The sequence below is a fragment of the Ptychodera flava genome, chromosome 18, assembly GCF_041260155.1.
Source record: "Ptychodera flava strain L36383 chromosome 18, AS_Pfla_20210202, whole genome shotgun sequence".
NCBI lineage: Eukaryota > Metazoa > Hemichordata > Enteropneusta > Ptychoderidae > Ptychodera > Ptychodera flava.
Window position 1 is genome coordinate 19373106 of NC_091945.1, and position 20272 is coordinate 19393377.

Sequence of the window (20272 nt, forward strand, 5' to 3'; positions counted from 1 at the left end):
ACCCCCTGCATACCCTCTCTAAAATCAATCTTTGTTCAGCACCAACTTGACATTGACACATCCAAAAGAATTAAATGAATTGAAACTGTATATCCAAGATGACTGGTACATACACATGCAATGAACCACATGCATGTATGTCAAGAGAATGCTGGTGTCTTGCCGGTGCCGCATCAGTCTGGTACATGCCAAACAATGTAGGTTTATAAGTGCGATATTTTGCGATTTAAAAACCATGTAGCAATTAAGATGTTGTAATATAAAAACATGTAGTGTGATTTTTGTGCACAGTAATCGAAATACAGCCAAACCTCCTCCCCCTAAATGCAGAAATGGTGTTTACCAAGTGCATGTTTTAATTATCCACAGCTCCTGAAAAATACAAATTTTTCTCACTTGTAAATATCTATTTTGATTAGGCAAAAAAAAAAATGTTTCTGGTCAGCGCGCGAGTCACTTGAACAACAGCGTGTCACCCTTTTTTTTTTCTGTTTGTGGCCGGCGCGGCAGCCATGGCTGACACCAAACCAAAATGGCTGAAGAGAAAAAGAAAATTCTTTGGGGGGGGGGGGGGGGGGCATGATCAGTGACTGCATGAACAGTATATATGTGACTATATTGATAAAACTCTAAAACTGACCCTCCTCCCTCCCTTGAGGGAAAAAAAAAAAAAATAAAAAAAAAAATAAAATGCACCTCGCCGCACCATTTTTTAAAGAAAGACCTGACCAGACACATTTTTTTTTTTGGGCCTTATTTGTTGTTTTACACAACTGCTGGCACTGAATTGTCTTTAAAGTTTTCACGAAGTTACTGAGCCGAGAACTATGTAAAACTACCCTGGTTGACACTTTTACTGGTCAACTGACAGAAATTATTGGTCCAATACATCATAGTGGTTCTACAGGTGACTCGCCACTCAGAGTTGACTTAAGTTCTGAAAGTTTTCACTGAAAATTTTCACAAGATCTTGACTATAAAATCCACGAATGGAAAGTCAACAGATGCCAATATTTCTATGTCATACCTTCATTCTGTTCAAAACTGGTGCTTGTCTTGATTCTATACATTCTGGAAATGAGCGTATGCATAAATAAAAATTACAATTGAAGAAGCATAATATCAAAGACTAAACCCTATGTCACAGTCATGTTAAGGAAACATACACATTTTATAATGTTTTCAACTTTTACTCAAACTTCCCTGAAGGAAAGTTTAAACTAATCCCTTTCATAACCAAGGATAAAATTAATGACTGCTTGGCAAATTTAGAAGATCCAGCAAATTACCCAAACTTTATTGAAATTCAAAACTCAAAATGGCTGCTGTACTCTGTATTAACTCTGTGAGAAAAAATTGAATTTTGGACTTTCACAAAAGAAAGACAGTAAGTATACTAATTTAACTTCACTGACTACAATCTTTAAAAAAGACTATAAAAATACATCACACCATTTTACAATTGACTGTACATAAGTTTATCATTTCACCACATGATCATTTTCAAAAATGTGTAGATTTCTTTGGCAAAGGAGTTTCACTATGATAGTTGTGAAAATACATACCAGAATACATTAACAAATATTTAAATATAAATAAAAGTGGAAATAAATAAAACTGGTCATTAAATTGACAAACTCATGTAGCACCATGTTATAAAATAATGATATGCAGGTAGAGGGTGTTGCTAAATAACTGCTAAGTACACACGATTAAAACCCCTACCATAGCAAGGATGGTAAGGAGTTGATTAATGCTCTTTGGTTAAAGCAGTTTTAGCTGTCACAACTGACTTTCATGTCAATAATACCAGTTGTACACATGATTAATTCCCATACTAGCAATACAATTGATATGTGATGGACACTTCTCAAAGGGTTAGAATCTGCTCACACTTTTCCACAAACTGTACATCACTTAGAGTTGCATTACCAGTTACATTGTACTTTGGATGTGTTTCCATGGCTTTGTTCTGTCTATAAATTAAGTTTTTGTAATTTCACTTTCAAAATTAAATCAATATGTCTATAATGTTCAACATTTCAAATTTAGCGTGTATATGTATGTCATCTGAAGTTATCATTCATAAAAAAAGTTAAGTCCAGACTAGAATTTGTTTGTTCACAACAGCATGGCATTTTACACTATGCATTGTGTTTACAAGGCTAATACTGTATATTTAAGGTAGAACGCGCCTTGGGGACAGATATTTAGACTCTCAAACTTTTACAATTCTCTTCTAATATACTACTTGTAAGAGTTTATTTTGAAGTTCTTGGTTTAAGGAAACATTTCAGCACGTTAGTTTTTCAAAAATCAAGAATTTTATTTATTTCATAGAGCTAAAACAGGAATGGCGGCCATTTTGAATTTCGAATATCGGTAAATCGTGAGTAATTTGTTCCTTTAGTACCCAAATTTGCACGGTGACCCCCAAATTTTATTCTTGATTTTAAAAGAGTATGGTTGAAACATTCCTTGAGAAAAATTTGAGCAAAAGTTTAAGTCTTTCAGTTTCGAGGTGCATACTACCTTAAACATACTTGGTGAAAAGAAGCTGTACATGTTTTCTGGCAAATAATAATGGTGAAAATACTTCCACAATTAAAGCTATTGCCCCTTTAAATTATCAGTTTCACTGCTCAAACAAAATTTCTTTCATTTCTAACAGGTTTTTTAATTTGTCATGTTTCATGAACAAGCGTGGTGAAAGTTCCTAAACAAACGTCCCTAATCAGACCTCTCTCTAGACACAACAGATTTTGCCGGTCAAAATTTATGAACTGTACCTGTCTATTTCAAGGGCCAGTAACTGTAATCTTTTATGATTTTTGTTTCACTGTTCTTGTTTTGTATGTCAACTGCAAGTTCTTGTTCTACACCCAAACGCATGTTGAAGCATGTTTGATCACCAAATTTTTAGCTTGTCAACACAGTGTCTATATGTATAAAGTGCACCATTATTGCTTACATTTGAATACTAGTCCTGACCAGAATTCACTAAGTCAACAATAACAATGTAGTCTACACATGTACAGGCTGAGTTGACAAATACTGTGTACCTCAGCATGCCTTAGGGAAGCAGAATAAGAAAATGCAGTTGTAAAAACGAAATTATAATGAAAAAAAAAATAATCAAATGTTATAGCTACTGGCCCTTTAAGCCACAGTGTCCCTTTCTGTCTTTTCACAATATTTTCAAGATTTCATTTCCTTACGAAATGTTACATCATTTGTTGTGTACATAGTTGTCTGCTTAATGGCTTTGCACTTGCAGAAATCCTACATTTTAATGTACGATATAATATCTTTGGATGAACCCAAATAAATGGCCATCACTATCCAGCTGAATATGAAATCTGGAAATGACATTGCCTTCTCAGTGAAACAGCGCATAAACTGACCCTACTGTAGTCACTGACCAAAACTGTTCAATAAAAATTTTGTTTTTGTCATAGCTACAGTGAATTAAAAGCACTGTAGTTGTTGGAGCACTGTTAAAATCTCGGTTTACGATATGAAGGCTGTATCAACACCGGCACACCTTATATTGACAAATAGACATACTTTACAGGAAGCCAGTATGAGTAAAATTTGATGATATATTGTGACAGGGAAATTCACAAATTTCAGACACAGATACTGGGCATTTGATATTTTTGCAGAGCACCACAGATCAAAACCACAGGTTCTATGCTTTACTGTAAATATATATGTAAAGATATTTTCATATTTTGGATGGCTATTACATTCGTTGCAGTTTCCCTTGTCAAAAAAACTTCCATCTCAAACAATATTAAAATTGTAAACAGTTAATCAGACTGCCAAGAAAATACAAGAATTTTGAAAGACAAAATTTCTAAAATAATCTTGAAACCTTAACAATATCAAGAGAGAAGCCATGAAAGTTAACATTTATACGTCAGGGTCAAATACTCACTCATTGTTGCATGCATGTATGATAGATATCACTGTGGACAATATTTGCATGCGAACAAAAATCTGTCAAATATTATCATCTGAACCAAATGTTACCCTAATCTACTTTGCAGAACCTCTCTGAGATGCATTGTGAATAAACATCATGTGTATCGTGCATTGATAGTTGGAACGTTAAAATATGCATTTGCACCATGAATTTCTACGAGATTCATTTTTCTTCTTTTTTTGAGTCTGTTCCTCTCTCCTGAATAATCTTCAGAGCAACAGAGTGGGCCTATCAGTCAGTGCTGTTTCCATAGCGATGATGACATCACCGTGTCAAAGGTCAACAAAGAAATGAAACCATGCACAACAGTAAATGTAAATTTGACTGTCTCTGGGAAGAAAATTCAAAGACATTTGCTGATTAATTTCTCAGCGGCGTCTGCGATGAGGCCAGTACATCATCTTTGCCACAGCGGTGGCCCAGTCATGATATAATACATTAGATCATGTCCCTCAGTAGCTTTTTATTGGATGGTATTTCTGATGGAAGAAAAAGAAATAAAAATATCATGAGTGCATCCTTGGAAAATTGATATCTTCACCATGAATCTTATGCAGAGAAGATATTTAAAGGGCAGCTACTCAGATTTTGTATCAATGGTGTTGATTTGACCTTTGCATACGTTAAAAACATAATGAGGGGTTAAGGGTTAAAGGTTACATCAGCGTGTTCAGTTTTGATATAGAATTACACCAAATCCTGGAAAATTTCAGTCATCAGTAGAGCTGGTTTTACAACTCGGATATAACGGTGTATACACTGGTAATGTTCATTATCTCTGACTGCATGAAGAAAGCAATATTACAAACTAAATTTCTGATCAAATTTTACATCAATCAGTCCTGCTAACAAGTTAGTTCACACTCTGGACATAAAAATAATCATGTAAATCTGATCTGAAATCATACTTGAAAGATGACCTTGTTACACACTCTCAAGTATTGGAAAGTAAAAATTTCCATACAGAAATATATTCTATGGTATTTGCCTCAGGAGTAATGGTGAGGGTTGAGTGACAGTGCACAATTTACCAGACAGAGTAAGTTCAAATCATGCTGAAATAGTTCCAGGAAATCTCAAATTAAACTATATTTCTTGAGTTCCATTTGATCTGAACAGTCATTCCGATCAACGTTGTCTGTATATGGATGTCATTTTTTAAAATAATATTACATGATGACTGCTTTGAATTTTGAATTTCTCATATATTCAGGGATATCACAATGGTAATACCATAGCAATATTTAACAAAATTCGATTTGGCAAGGAAAAAAAGGGATTATGTTTATTTTGTTTCTTCCGTTTGCCATGGAAAACTCATTTAAAAGATAAACAGCAGAGGGGGACTTACCCCATCTACTGTCTATTTTGAAACATACTGAACCGTGACGCAAGGTGGAAGTGTTAGCCATGGAAGGTCACCCAGGAGGGAAAATGATTTTTTAAATTCATCTTCAATTCCACACACCAATGTAAAAATCCCATGTTATTTTTTTAACCCCCACCTTTATTCCAAAAATAATGATGAACAGTAATTATGGTATTAAAAATACTAAACAAGCATTTTGTACCTTCCCCTCTTTGAGCGGCGGCTTTTCGTCTCTGATGGGCCTCAAACGCTTCGTCTCTGTAATCAGCTTGCGTGAAACGGTTCCTGTACCGTATGCCCAAATAAATTGCTCCGATAAGACACCATAGCCCGGCAGCTGAAACAAAATCAGTCACAGCATTTCAAAACTTATGAAATTTAAGAATAGACCCCTCCCTTTTTTAGGTTCTATGATTGAAGTCTCTTGCAATCATATTATCAAAATCAATGAGAAGATATTATAACGCACCAAGAGTTATCATCAATACAGTATATCTAAGGTTTTCAGAGTTTTCAATATTGATGTCAATTGTAAGATCGAAAGTTTTACATATATGAGAAGATACTGAATTACTAAATTTTGATGGTTTGCTAAGTAATATAACTTCATTTTATTTATTAACAGATCACTGAATATTTAGATAGACAAGATAGTTACATCAAATATACCTGTGGTTTAATGTTGTTGACATTGATGGCAGAAATATAGATATCCCATGCAAAAATAACAGAGCCAATATTCTAGATATACCATTGTTGGAACCTGTCTGAGAGGTCCTGAATATGAATTGATTTTCTAAATTGTAAATAATGATTTAATAAATTTGAAACTGAGGTTATTGAGAAGGAAATGAAGACTTTGTTTTTCAAAATAAATAAATACAATAAGGTTAACCTTAAACACATAATACTGCACTCCTTTTCCATTAACAGGGATGTACAAATATTTGGTTACTTTAACATGTCATCTATAACACCACGTCTTACAAGCACCGGTAAGTAAGCACAGAAACAAATGTACCCTGTGTAGAACATTGGTTGACTGCAGTTATTCATACTTTTATAGTTTTTTGTAATATGAACACGTTAGTCGAGCTTTGAGTTACAGAACAATCAATTCTAAAGTAAGCACCTCAAAATAATGATATCTCTCTGAAGGTTTGGCATTGGACTGACTGAGCAAGGGGTTGTCATTCATAAAAGCTGACGTACTAGAATAATAATTCCTCAGGGTTTTTTTTGTTTGTTTGTTTTTTATCTGTTTTGTTTTGTTTTGTTTTTTGTTGGGGGCTAGGACTCCAATTAATTTTGTGTATGTTAAAATCACAATAAGGATTCTGCTATAACAAAAAAAATCAAGTCTGTCAACCATAACAAATTCGATACTATACGCATTTTGTTTACAACACACGAAACCTGTCTCTTGCACAAATATGAAACTAAGTCTTTTTTTGACAAGTTTTGATATATTAGTACAAGAAAAATCATGACAGATGGACACTTTTTGAATGATTTTCCTGCAGTTTGCACATGTTGTGTCCTTCCAAAAAGAAAATCATACTTATTCATTGTCCTGCTAGTCTTTGGTTTATCTGTATTCATGAGTAGAGTTTGCACAACATGTGCATTTGAGACAAATTTGTATTCTCCATTCATAATAAAGAGTGCAGTTTTCCTGAAACAAATTTCGCAATAAGGAATTTTGTTTTGAGGGGGAAGGGGTCATTGACACCATCCTTGTAAACTAAGGAATCCATTAGTTTTGTGGCATCTTTCATGATCAACGACCCCTAACCACCATTGAGGGCGCATCTGTGCACATAACTGATCATAAGCAGTATATATCATAATTAACCAACTGTTTTGCATAAACAATACAACCATTTTCACTTGCTGCAGTTTTATTCCTCTTTTGAGGTCGTTTGTAATAAAACCGCGATGCTTGTCACTGAGGGCGCTGTCTTCTACGACATGTTTACAATTTACAAAGAATTATTTACATTCAAAAAAATATTTATAAGCTGCCACTGAATGAGTACATGTGCTTAGGTAAGGTTTCAGAGAATGAATGTAATTGCAGGAAGAAAATTGGGTACTCAGGTTCAAAGGTCATTACTGTTTTGAAAGCATAAAACTGAGAAAAACAGGCCGCTTGATGATGAAAGTGGGTTTAGCAACAAGTCAATGGCATAAATTACTGGTAAAGATACAAAATATTTTTGTTTTTCCATCCCAGTGGAAAAGGCGTCACAAAACTCACAACTCACAGATAATGTGGATCAGATACTTATCTCAGCAGGGACATAAATAACATCGTCAATTTACTATAACCTCTAAATTTGTCGAAAAATAAAGCTAACGGAACTATCAATATCATTGGGCATTGACCTTGTCATCAAGCGTTGTCGTGTCGATGACCTTGTCATGATATTGATAAGCCAAATGGAAACACGTACACGCTGTTGATAATGATGTAGTCCCGATATATACAGTACACTGTCCGTCTTCCAGGCTCTAGTAACTATATATCCTATAACACAGCTTAGGATTGTGCAAGATGAGGCATATTTTATTGCTATCGTTATCCCCGACGAAATTGCATTATCATAATTATATCAATTGCTATAAAGACGAAGGCTTTGCAATTTTCTTGATCTCCTCTGTAGAGCGAAGATCGGAAAGACAAAAATAAATTACGCTTATATGTTGACGCGTTGAATAATATTATACGAAACACAATTGTGAATTCCACATCGACACTGGAAAGTGTCAGGTCGTGATTCCCTTGTCAGTGATTAGCATCACCACCATTCCTCCTCGTAAATACCATCGGCAGTGCGGCCGAGTATAGCGATAAACACACTTACCGTAGAGAACGATGCTAAACCAGAAGTATCCCTTGTATCGGTCCCAATCCGACATCCCAATCCAGGTAAACCATCCCCCAACGCCGAACAGAACGGGCAGCAGCAGTATGAGACAGACGAGCGTAATTGCTCTTGAATTCAGTTTTTGCTCGCAAACCATTTTCTCTCCTCACGGATTGTACGACGTTGTAGTGTTCGTGCTTGCTATCCCTCCAAGCTTAGTGCCCTTGATTTACTGCGCTATGTTCGTGGACTGGTCTACCATAATTGTGTTTACGTCTCCACAACTGACCCTGGGCGTGTTGATGAGACAAATCAATGTGATCTTCTGTGGCTCCGATTACTCGACTCATTTGGGATAGCGCCATCTAGTGGCAAATCGTCATACACACTGATTCGTGACACTGATCTCGTTCAGTGAGTAGGTATATACGTATATGCAACCATAGAAAATAACCCCCTCTACTGTCTATGGTGCAACTTATAGAGATTGTAGCCTTTCAAACTCTGTTTCTTCTTGGCTTACTGTCCCTGTATTACGCATTTCGATAAGCCTTAACAACCAATGACTTTGATTGTTTTCAGAATGTTTGGTTCATTGAAAAGTTCATGATAAACAGTTTAGTATATATATTTCCTTTTGGTCTGAATTGCACTGAATTCCGTCGACAAACTCTAATATAACCCATAGAACAAGATTTTATCGTATAGCCATCACCACACTGTCTGTATTTGCATAATCGTACTGTGTTTAATATCAGAACCGATAGTCTAGAAATTCGGTAACATATTATGAGCAATGATACAAGCTAAGAATTGTAGGAAATTCTGAAAATAGAAATTTCAGAACAGCCAAACATACAATTAAATCTACTGGTAAACAAAATGAACGAAGCGTGAAAAAACAAGCTTTTGAGAAAGATAACTGTGTAAATTCCTTTTTTTTCTCGAACAAAGTGGGAAGACCGATTACAGTTACATTTCATATTTACGTGTGCAAAAATATGCATTTGCCGGTCTCTTTGAGATCAGTTGTTGAACGGATGCTGATGAGACTCCTTGGCCACTTGTGCTATCCTTCCATCAAACTGCTGTAAGTTCATTCACTGGCCAACATAAATCAAGTTGAGAAAAATTGGTCAAATTAATTCAATGCGAACTTCATTTGGGTTTTGTACAATGTTAGGGGGGAATACAGAGACACCGCTGTATAGGTGACGGCCAGTAAACAAATCTTCGCGTGCAACACAAACGGAATGTCTTGCTTGAGAATGTTTTTGAGCGTCGCGATTTTCAAAAGTTTGCTATACCGGTGATCAATGTAAGTAGAACCAATTGGCGGATGGATATACCTTTGCAGGTCCTTGCTGTGACACGAAATTCTTTCAAAAATGTATGATCAGTTCGGGTTTTGTTTTGGTTTTTTTTTTTGGGGGGGGGGGGTGTTTCAACGTGGGAAAACTGTCCCATTATATACGGTAAGGGTAAAAGATGTGTTTTCTCACTTTGTTTCATTTCGGTTTATCACTTTTTCATGAATGGAGAAGTGCATGAGAAACCTTATGTAAAGTGTGCGTTAACATGCTATTCTCCCACCAAGTGACGCATTTGAAGGCCGTTGAAGGGATTCGAAATAGTCCTATGAAGGTAAAATGCAGATTGATTAGCAGATGAAATTCGCGTGATAGCTATTGCATCCATATTATTCTGCAAGCCCCATGACCACACTTCCATCATTTTCTTCTACACATAATAACACAAAAGACCACCAAAGTACTTCAATATTGACTTATGAACTTATGAAGTATACATGAAAGTTGAGGTTCAAGTCTCCACGACGTCTTCATCATTAATATGCCTCACAAGCTACATTCGATTCTCAGAGTTTGCTATGAAGCATTGATATTATCGTGTGGATGTAATTGGTAGAGAATCCGGGCATTCCAGCCACGTTGTCAGGTTAGTCAGTTGCAAGCCCGAACTCTGTCGTTATCTCGTATACATCACGATCATTCCTGTCCTCGGCAACCATGCCGGACCAGGAAGAGTGGGTTGACAAACCGAGAAAAACTGTCGATTCTGAAACGAAAAAGAGGCAAGAAAACGATTCGATATAAGTTAGCATTTAATTGGGGGTTGGGGCGCATACGGACTAACAGTTGCAAAATATCACAAATGCATCTTATAAAGTGTAAGAGATTAGGTAAAGAATCTGTTTTATTTGAAGCTAAACGCGACGTACACACATAATTCGGACAACTAAGCAAACATTTTCCTTCGAAGATTGCTGTGGTCGTGGTCACGTCTCAGAAACACAACCATCCAATATACAATAAACTTTAATACAGAGCAAGTAAACGTCTGGTTCGAAAATGTAGGCCACTCAGTAAATACTTGTCAATGATTTTATGGGCTGGCTGGAGCCAAGTTAAGCGATACATTCATTACTTTGATATAAAGTTTGTGTGCGATGTATGACAGTGAGTGTGACTGTGAGAGTGCTTACTGAACTCTACAGGGTTTGGACAGGTCGCAGTCAGAAAATTTGTTTACAATTTAACTCGGTCATTGAACCACACTGTGAAGGGAAGGGATTTAGCCGACCGGTTTTGAATTCAGTTTCTTCACTGGGTGCACATATGCATCGGTAAACATATCAATATACACTGTTAAGCAAGCAATGCCATCTTCTCCTTTATCTTGAGACAAAGCGCTTTAAAATAAAATTATTTGTTTGCCGTCCGTGTGCTGGTAGGTTTTCATAGAAAATTAAGAAAACCAACACAATGTAACACTATTACAAATAAAATAATATTTTTCCAAAATAAACCAATTAAAATATGAGCTCATGTTAATACACTTGTGTTTTGTGTGTGTGTGTGTTTTTTTGTTTTGTTTTTTTTGCCTGGCTTGCTGGTAGGTTTTCAAATATTCATAGACGGCTAACAAAGAGTGCATCATAAGCCAGGCACGCATTGAATAGCTCTGGTTTACAATGTGTGCATGTAAACATCTGATGCGATCACCACTGCCTCTATACAACAACCGGTGTGGAATTACAGCGTTGCAACGAAAGGAGTAAATAATCACACAGTGGACATGAACGTGCTGACTAAAGTACTTTACCTTTACAAATTTCTTGTTCAACCAGCGACGCTTTATAGTTATCCTCGTCTAACCCCATCAGTCTCGAATTTTTCATCGCCAGAAGATGTTCCAAGGTGAAGAAATTCGGCATACTAGACTGTAAACCACGAACGAAATCGCTCTGAAGATTAAACAAGAAATTACTATAGTTTTAGAATTTCAACCCAAACCCAAACTAGTATAGATGTCTTCACATTTTTCGGTAGTTGCGCCCTCTTTCTGAGAATATCAATAGACAGATATCGAAAGAAATGGCAGGAAATGCTAATGCACGCACGGTATGTTCGATTGTATTTCTTGGTTGTTTTCAATTAGGATTTCACTTTGTAATATCGCCCTACGATCGTTTATCATTATAGTCGTTTAAAATTAGTTTTAACGACTGACAATGACTCTGACCGAAAGTGACCCTACACGTGATGCATCGTGAGAATGATCTCCTTGTTCATTTTCCGGACCTTTGAAGTGACCGTTTATCTTCCTTTCAGTGATGTATTGTTAGCAATGACGACGTCGAATCTGGACCCCCGTGTTCTATGTTGGCAGACTGTTTCATCCTGTCTGACATTATACGTAGATGAGAGCGACCTTCCTCCCCCTTCCCCTTTGCCCACTCATCTTCAGTTAATTATAGACGCATATCAAAGTCATGACAATATGCAGATGATCCTCACTCGATATAAGCTGTGCGATTTAGTAAGTTAGAAGGACACGTTTTGGAGACCTGACAGATATCACTGACGGCCGTTACCCGAAGACCGTTGTTAGACTGTCCCAGAAGCTATACCGTGTACCTTGTGTGATACTAGTACGGCGACGTGGAGTATTTCTCTGTCGCTGTCTCTTCTACTCCAACCTTCTACCCAGAGTTTAACTATCAGACAACCTATGGCCCCACTGGGCTACGTGACAACATTATACAGTGTAGAACTGCATGTTGGAAGGTAGGAATACCCACGGATAGAGCGATACATTTACGCTATACGGTGTGTAACTAAACACGTGTGAAACACTGTATCACACAGAATATGTATCAAGACTTAAAAAAAAGATATTTAAGTTTTTTTTCTAACTGAGAGCTCGCGCTTGTTCTAGCTGTGCTATATCACGAATATAACACTTTGTTTGACCTGTCGACAAATCAAATTGTTGTATTTGCACAAACAATATGCTGGTATGATGTAATAAACATTATAGCACAGGAAAACACAAATATAAGTAACAGCAGTTGATAACTAAAATTACGGTTTTTCAGGTTTTTGCAACATCTATGTATAGATGGTCACAAGTATGTAATGAATAACGCGACAGAGATTTCTGTTCGTGTTTCATTCTTGAAAATTTGGAAAGAGGCTGTCATTGTGGACGTGCTCTAGTACTCACATGATAAGGCAGTGGCGTTGCCAAGTAGACGGCAGTGGCGCCGTGAATATTCATCAGTCGCCTGAAGACGTCCAAAATCCGATCCTGTGACACGTCACGAATTTGTTGGCACAAACGTTTGGCCATTCCGGTTTTGAACCCAGGTCGATCATGGCACCTGTGATATAAAAGGGAGAAATGTACATCCGAAATGCTAAAGACAGTTGTAGGTTGTCATGACGTCAGCACAGTCACTTCGTAGACTGGCAAGAAGAAAGGTAACTCATACTTCTATTCTCTAAGTTTGTGCTTACAGTTCGTTTTCAGAAAAGAAGTATTTTGTAATAGTTTGTACAATTTAAAAGATGCTATTCTCTAAAGGTTATCTCTATTGCTTCACTCTACGCCAAAATATTTACGTCCGATCGTTACAGGCATGCGCACCAATCTACGACGAAGAGTGGCGATTGATTGGATAAAAGTTTTACACATGATCTCGCGAGACCTCCTACTTTGCGTGGCTTCGGGAGGGGGTAAAGCTCTATTTCGACTATTGTGCTCGAATTGGCAATAGCTATCTGCCTCGGATATGTCATGGACCCGTTTGAGCTCGATATTCAAGTACGCTGATAATGTATGTAATTCATAGACATCAACCGGTCAAAAGTGTAAACTCCCAACAACATTTATAGTCTCTGAAGGAAGTTCAAATCCCACACTTTCGTTCACTGATCAGAGTTTTGCACTTTCAAACTTTCGTTAAGGGGAGGGGGCGTGAGGGGTTTTGAGGTTGAACACAGTGCGCACGCGTTTTAATCATCCAAGTCCTCACATCGCGGAAAGGAGACATGATATCACCATCGATGCAGTCCTTAAGGTAGTATGCGCCTCGAAAGCGAAAAATGACTTTTGCGCTAACTTTCCTAGATGAAACTTTCAAAAATGCTCTAACCAAATGACCAATAAAAGACAGGCGTAACATTACAAAGTTTGATACTTAGTCTAAAGAAACAAATTATCTGCAGACATTTACCGATATTTGGAATTCAAAATGGACGCTATCCCTTTGCTGACTCTATAAGGATAAATGAACATTTCGATTGACGAATAACTAAGACGGTGTAAATGTTTCATGTTCCAAGAGCTGTAAAATGCGCCCCCATAAATGGTAGATTATAAAAGAATTGTAAAAGGTTGAGTCCGAATGCATGTCCCTGGGCGCGCTCACCCTGCCTTTTGAAAAAAATATTATAATAAACAATGAAATGAAACCCAAATAGCGCTGTAATGAAGAAATAGCACCGTCAAATCAAACCATGAAGGTAAGAGCTTTAGGTGATTCTAATGACAATGACAAAATTCTCACCATTGCTTTTTCCAATCTTCGTTAAAACGCCAATGCACACTCAAATATCTTTGATTTCCCATTGCCATGCCGATGAAGTCTTTGGCCAACTGTTTGACATAGGGTGGCCTGACGACGTACTCAGACAGAAGTGACTTGTAATCGTAATAATAGAACTTGCCGAGTAGTCCGTAGGGGTATACTGTGGCCAAACACTTCGAGTTAGATTCGAACAGGCCGGGAAAACGGAAGGCATTTTTCAGGGGAAGGTATCCGGCGGGCAGATTATCTGGATAGCGTACCAGTACGTCCTTCTGAAACACATCTGGTATTTTAATCCCTGTAACTTGACCAAACTCTGTCAGTGTTCCGTTCATCATGGCCAGCAAGTTTCGATAGTATCTCCCTGAAAAGCCCATCATTTTAACACCGTCGATGAACTGGTCGACTCGACCGCAAGCGGATCTGTATTCCTCCATAGTGGCCGTCGGAAGCAACTTGCTGAACTCGTCAGCGTCCAAAGTTTCGTTGAACTGGCGCAAGTCTCGGTAGTCGATGGTTGAAATGTGGTTGAAAAAGGGCGCTAACACAAAGGTGCGGTTTAGATGGGCCGCTATGACTGCCGATAACTTGATGCATTGAAGCTGATTATTTGGTCCCTGGTTTCCGTACAGAATCGGCAGTAGGAATTTTCTGTCATCAGCGGCAGCAATTCGTCTTGTTTTCTTGATTGGCAGCCGACTCTCCGCTCCACCGATTTCAGCTTTTATACCAGGAGTTTGGCGAAAAATTCTCAAGTCAGCACGTTCCTTCTTTTTCTTGACAGCTGCAGCTCTTCTGTACGGCAAAGCATCGGTTTCAAGAAGAGATGTGTCTTGTTCTTTCCGTCGTAACTGACTGTCATATTCTCCAGCTGCAGCTTGGTGACGTGAATGAGCGCTGACCATGTACAAACCTCTGCTGCCATCCAGGTTGCCAGGACACGGCGGCTCAATTGCTAACCAAAGCAGATTGAACATTAAACCGAAGAGGGCGGAAGTTAAGAGAAGTTGCGGGCAAAAGCTATCCATATTAGCTTAGCCTTGAATCGTTGACGTGGCAAACTGAAGCCCAGGCAATCTGCAACTGAAAAATATGAAAAAAAATTGGCATGCCCGCAGAGTTTCTGCTCAGTTTTACAAAAAACGCAACTAATACCACAGCAGTAGTAACCATATCAAAGTATTGATTGAGCTTATGTCAGAGAGGAAAGTCTGTGATATTCTCTAAAATCCTTTTTGTGAAGAGAACTCGGCATTGTATTTACGTTGAAGGAAATTACGTGGGCCTAGACTATACACAGAGATTCGTAAGTTCTGTATTGGTGCTATGCCAACTCTAACAAAGGTCGAAGATTGCGAAGCGCACCCATACTCAACGGAATCTTTCAGTTTAATCCTAAACATAGTAAAATACAAAACTTCTTGATTTTAAATCGACAGACTGGTGAAGTCTTTGCTCAATGACATGCATACTGGACTATCGCTAAGAATGTTCAGAAGCGAAAAACCTTCATGTCATATGAGGACTTTTCATAGAACTTTGAAATGAAAAAAAAATGAAACGATGTAACCTAACATACTACCCACCTCTTACGATGTTACCGGAAGAATCTAACCTGTAGAACGATTTGTGCGTCAAAACCTAGATTTTGTAAATCAAAGCATACTCGTTTATCTTCATCTTTAATCGTTTACTTTTTAAAAAATTACAACTCTGTTTGAAAAAATCTCCCAATAACAACATTCCATTCTATACTGATAGTAAGTACGTGGCCACATCAATCATACGGTGTATCATTATGTATAAACTATGGGTCGCAATGATCCATATTTTAGCGGATTCTCCACCAAACGCGTTCGACAAGTTAATATCAATCGTGACAAGACTTACTGATATTTATTATTTGGTCGCATTTTTAGTTTTCCCGATAATGAAACACATTTGTCCACGCCATTAAGTCTTAAGATAATGTTTTCATCACATACAATTAACAATTACAGACAGCCGCCATCGGGACGCAGAGAACTTAGAAAGGTATACGCATAAAACGTCAATTGAAATAAAGAAATGTGCAATATAAATAAATCATTCAAGATTTACCTGACCGGTTCGTCAGCCGGTGGAAGCGGTCGTTTAGCAAGTAGACAGAGACCCAAGACAGTCCAGGGGGACTAGTAGACTCAGCTAACGCTACATATGTTCAGTTTGTTCTGTATTGGGTTCTGAGTTCTGTATTCGACACGTTATCAGTACCAAGGTAGCCACCGTACCGGATGCAAAATATTAACTTTATTCAAGTTCCATATATAAAAGCCGATCGCGAAGCAATAAAGCTCGCTCGCTAGAATGTACTTAAAATAGAGGAGAGACCATAAAATGACGAAATGTTTATGGTTTTGGTTTATTTGGGTAGGCCTACGTGCAGTATCGAGTTTTTTCATATCTCCATTTCATTTTCCTGTAGAAAAGCCACTGACACGCACACTGACACTTGCATATGCCGATTATCACAGTGGTTACCCCAATTTACACTCCGAGAGAAACTGTGTAAAGCAAAATATCCCGAAACGCACAACGCTAAATCAGTTTTACTGAGTTGTACATGTAGACCTGCTGTTCGGATTCAGGTGTGCCTAGCAATGATGACTCACTATTCAAGAACGCGCGCGTTACAAATTACAGTAAAGATATATAATTATCCCAGAAATATTTTCTGGAATTTATATTCTCGTACATCAAAAGAGAAGAAACATATCATTCCTTGCATTATCTTGGCAGAAAAGAGGCTTTCCATAATTTCTTTACTTTAAATAAATTATGATCATTGTCTTTTCCTGTTGACACCCGAAAGTCTGGACAAGCCTTAATTTGTAAACAAAAACATGGTATATATTGCAGATTTACTGGTAAAGCTTATACTTTGTGTTCGAAATAATTAGTCAAAGGTGGCACTTTATTAGTTTATAACACAAGAGTGCAGCGTCAAGTCAACGTATGTGTATGCATTGCTGCACTAAAAAGTAAAACCATAGAACTGTTGCTACACCAATATACTAAAGCAACACTGCTATGCATTTGTCTCTGCGTGCATTCCTATGTTGTTTTTATGGGTTTTTGCGTGCGTTCTTGTTGGTTGAAAAATAAAAAAGATGAGAAAAGAAAAACATCGTCACCGCATCATTTTTGCAATATGTCTAGGATGAGAGACAAACTTTTTATTTTTCTTGGCCTAAGTTAGTGTCGGACTATGTCAGTCGGGCTTGGCAAGCCGAGGGGCCAGCTCTGTAATGTAGTGACCTCCCTGTTATACATCGAATATTTACCCGAGATTTGACAAGTGTAGTATCGTCTGGTATCGAAGTTAGAGCCGGACTGAGGAAGTCGGGCTTGGCAAGATCTGTGAGGTGGCAAAATCTCCGACAAAAATATCAAACATTTGTCCCGAAATCGCCGATAAACATCAGTGATTTTACCCAGAGCAGACGCGCCCGAGTCCCAATCGCCGATAAATATCGAGTAAATCTCTATGATTTCACAGATCCGGCGTGTCGAGACGCAAGGGAAGTCATTCCAGAATTGCCTAGTATTGTTTACTAAAAGAGTCCCAAAATTGCCGATATGTATCAGCCTGAGTTTAAAAATCGGCAAGTTTTGCAAACCCGGCGTGTCGCGACAGAAGGCAAGTCATTCTTGTAAAGTATAGTATCGATATAAAACCCGATATATTGTTATGTATGACAGAAATATATTTGACGTCAAACTTCGATACTAGGAAGTAAATGTCCGATATGCAAAGTCGCGTCTTCATTGTCATTTGACCTTGCTAGCCATTGCCTTGGTCACCTGTAAAGACTACGCTTACATTTTAAATTTGTGATTCGTCTCTTAATTTGGGTTTCGACACTTCAGTATTATTTCTCTTCATCAGTTGCCCTAATTCTTTGTGTTTCCTTCCTTGAATTTGACGATGAGTCCCTCAAAAAGGAGAAGCCAGAATCGTTTTTGAAAGAGTCAACAGCTGTATTGACTCCATTTGTGTGTGACCCGGTGTTTGTGGTGCAAAAACTTATTACCTATCCCTGATCGGAGTTATGGACGCGTAGCTTTTCCGTGTTGGGACATATCTCAAGCCCACGCTTGTGCTCGTTTCTCGGTGTTAGAAACATTTGTTGTAAAAGGCTGTTTTAGGAAATAAAAACGTTTTATGAGTTTGTGCTTAACCTTTCACTTATTTCATATGGTTTTTTGCACTGAGATCAGTTGCTCCAACTTTTTGTTTTGATAGCCATCTTCATTTGCTTTCCTTAACAAGAATCAAAAGACAAAAAAATCACTTTGATGTTCGGATGTTGAAGTGGTGTCTTTTTATTTTTTTCAATCGCATGTTCTTAGCCCCTATACTGAGTGCGGTTAAAATAATCTGCGCTCTATTTGGATTTGACCTGAGGATCGGACCAGTTGATTTCCTTCAGGGCCAGTGATTTTTTTAAAGTTGCTGGCCCGCTTGGCCAGTAGAGATTTTGCGTGAGTTTCACACACTGGAAGAGTGATGAATATTAGAAAAAAATGGGCTGCTTTTTTGTAGGGAAAAACTTTCATGGCAATAAACTTAGTTAGGTGGCTATCTTCAGATGCCCGTATATACTCCACAGATATGCAGCATTTCACTTTATTGGCCAGTGTTTATGTGCCTATACTGCTATGAGCTCTGTGAAAATGTTCCCCGTTGACTGTAAATAAATTTGCAGAGTCTTTCAGAAACCAATTTATTATGGGTAAGTTCCTTCATCTGATTTCGTGTTGAAATGCTGTTCTCTTCAGCAGAATCTTATATAGTCAAACTTTTGTGCTACAGGTATTTTATCTTGACTTAGGCCTAAATAAGGTTTCGGAACTTCACTCAAGAGAGAAAGGAAAATTCCTGATTTCTTCCCATTCAGTTGGGCAATTTATCTAACTCATTTCTCCCTTATCATCTTTATGCTTATAATGCACCGTTACAGCGCAAAATCTCAGTCGCACAGATTTGGGAAAATGGAAACATTGTCTGAGACAAACAAAAGCAGTTTAAGGGAATTCCCTTTCTGAAGGCCAGATATTGGCAACGTTTTGACTTCAATACAGGTGCTCCGCAATCAAGACATTGGACTTTGGAATGACATTACAATTAGTTACCAAGAATGCAGAAACATAATTTTTTCAAAATCTCCAAAACATATGCAATGCATTCAAAGGCTAATCAGAGACATTTCAAACTATGCTGGTATATTTATTTCAAGCTCAAGCTGTTGGACGAATACTGACGCATGCGCAATACGCTTCTTATTACAGTTGTGTCGTTCCTTTCTTACCTAACTTTGGTCGTGTTTATCAGTATTGGATGAAGGAGTTGGGTTTATAGATTATCATATGGGTGAAATAGTGAAGATACTTCAAATGAAGACAGAATGAGGTGATCTATTCAGTAATATACTTTAATTTATGGGTTTCTTAAAAATTGTATACAGAATCACATCTGTAACATTACTCTTCAAAGAAAAGGCTGCCTGTTACCTTTTTTGTGAAAACTGCTCTGAAGTTTCAATGCTCGCAGAGAACTGGTTCATGAAGAGTGAAGGGGCAGATACAGGGTTTGGTCAAGATGGGTAGTACTTTTCAGTGTCTCTTTATATGTGAATAAAAAGCACCAGATTATAGAACATGAGGCCACGGGCACCGACGTCCTTTGTACGTCTGTGTTTATTACATGAATGTGAAGTATTGTATATTTGTAAAAAGTCAAGTCGTTTGGTCATAAATAAATTTCGCTGACAAACATGAAAGTTATGTGAACTGGTTGGTAAATGCACCTGTATAACAAACACTGAATGTGATTGTTAATTCGAGTGTGAAATCTAAGTATCCACTGCCTTTGACATGTGTGAAGGTGAAGAAAGAAATGGGGTTCATTAGGATGAAAAATATTCTATAATGAACATGTTGACCTTTTATTTTGGATAAATATCATTGATACGACGAGGAGAAAAACTTGGCAACAAACTGTTCTCCCATAATGGTCAACGGCTAATATAAACCCAATCACTTGCCCTACCTAGACTTAAGGTAAATGTGCACATTATAAAAATTGGTGTTAAACTTGATTTTTTTAGCAT

General features: G+C 37.6%; 2 protein-coding genes across 2 annotated transcripts; both read right to left on the bottom strand.

Annotated features, from left to right (window-relative positions):
* Positions 1 to 581: 581 nt before the first annotated feature.
* Positions 582 to 8576, bottom strand: LOC139117081 (uncharacterized). Its single transcript, XM_070679915.1, has 3 exons — positions 8225 to 8576; positions 5560 to 5694; positions 582 to 4467 (listed from the first exon to the last, which is right to left on the bottom strand). The coding sequence occupies exons 1-3, from the start codon at positions 8382 to 8384 to the stop codon at positions 4427 to 4429; spliced, it is 336 nt and encodes a 111-aa protein (XP_070536016.1). The 5' UTR covers positions 8385 to 8576; the 3' UTR covers positions 582 to 4426.
* A 1530-nt stretch (positions 8577 to 10106) lies between these two features.
* LOC139117814 (uncharacterized) lies at positions 10107 to 12901 on the bottom strand. Its single transcript, XM_070681061.1, has 3 exons — positions 12755 to 12901; positions 11351 to 11492; positions 10107 to 10303 (listed from the first exon to the last, which is right to left on the bottom strand). Exons 1-3 carry the CDS (start codon positions 12878 to 12880, stop codon positions 10185 to 10187), a joined length of 387 nt encoding a protein of 128 aa, XP_070537162.1. The 5' UTR covers positions 12881 to 12901; the 3' UTR covers positions 10107 to 10184.
* Positions 12902 to 20272: the final 7371 nt, after the last annotated feature.

Excerpts from the sequence above, each read along its gene's own strand:
- LOC139117081 (XM_070679915.1), bottom strand. The coding sequence starts at position 8,384 with ATGGTTTGCGAGCAAAAACTGAATTCAAGAGCAATTACGCTCGTCTGT. Across the intron at positions 5,695-8,224 it reads GTTTAGCATCGTTCTCTACG|CTGCCGGGCTATGGTGTCTT; the intron begins GTAAGTGTGTTT and ends ATTTTGTTTCAG. Across the intron at positions 4,468-5,559 it reads CGCCGCTCAAAGAGGGGAAG|AAATACCATCCAATAAAAAG; the intron begins GTACAAAATGCT and ends TTCTTCCATCAG.
- LOC139117814 (XM_070681061.1), bottom strand. The coding sequence starts at position 12,880 with ATGGCCAAACGTTTGTGCCAACAAATTCGTGACGTGTCACAGGATCGG. Across the intron at positions 11,493-12,754 it reads CAACGCCACTGCCTTATCAT|AGCGATTTCGTTCGTGGTTT; the intron begins GTGAGTACTAGA and ends TTTAATCTTCAG. Across the intron at positions 10,304-11,350 it reads TGAACAAGAAATTTGTAAAG|AATCGACAGTTTTTCTCGGT; the intron begins GTAAAGTACTTT and ends TTTTCGTTTCAG.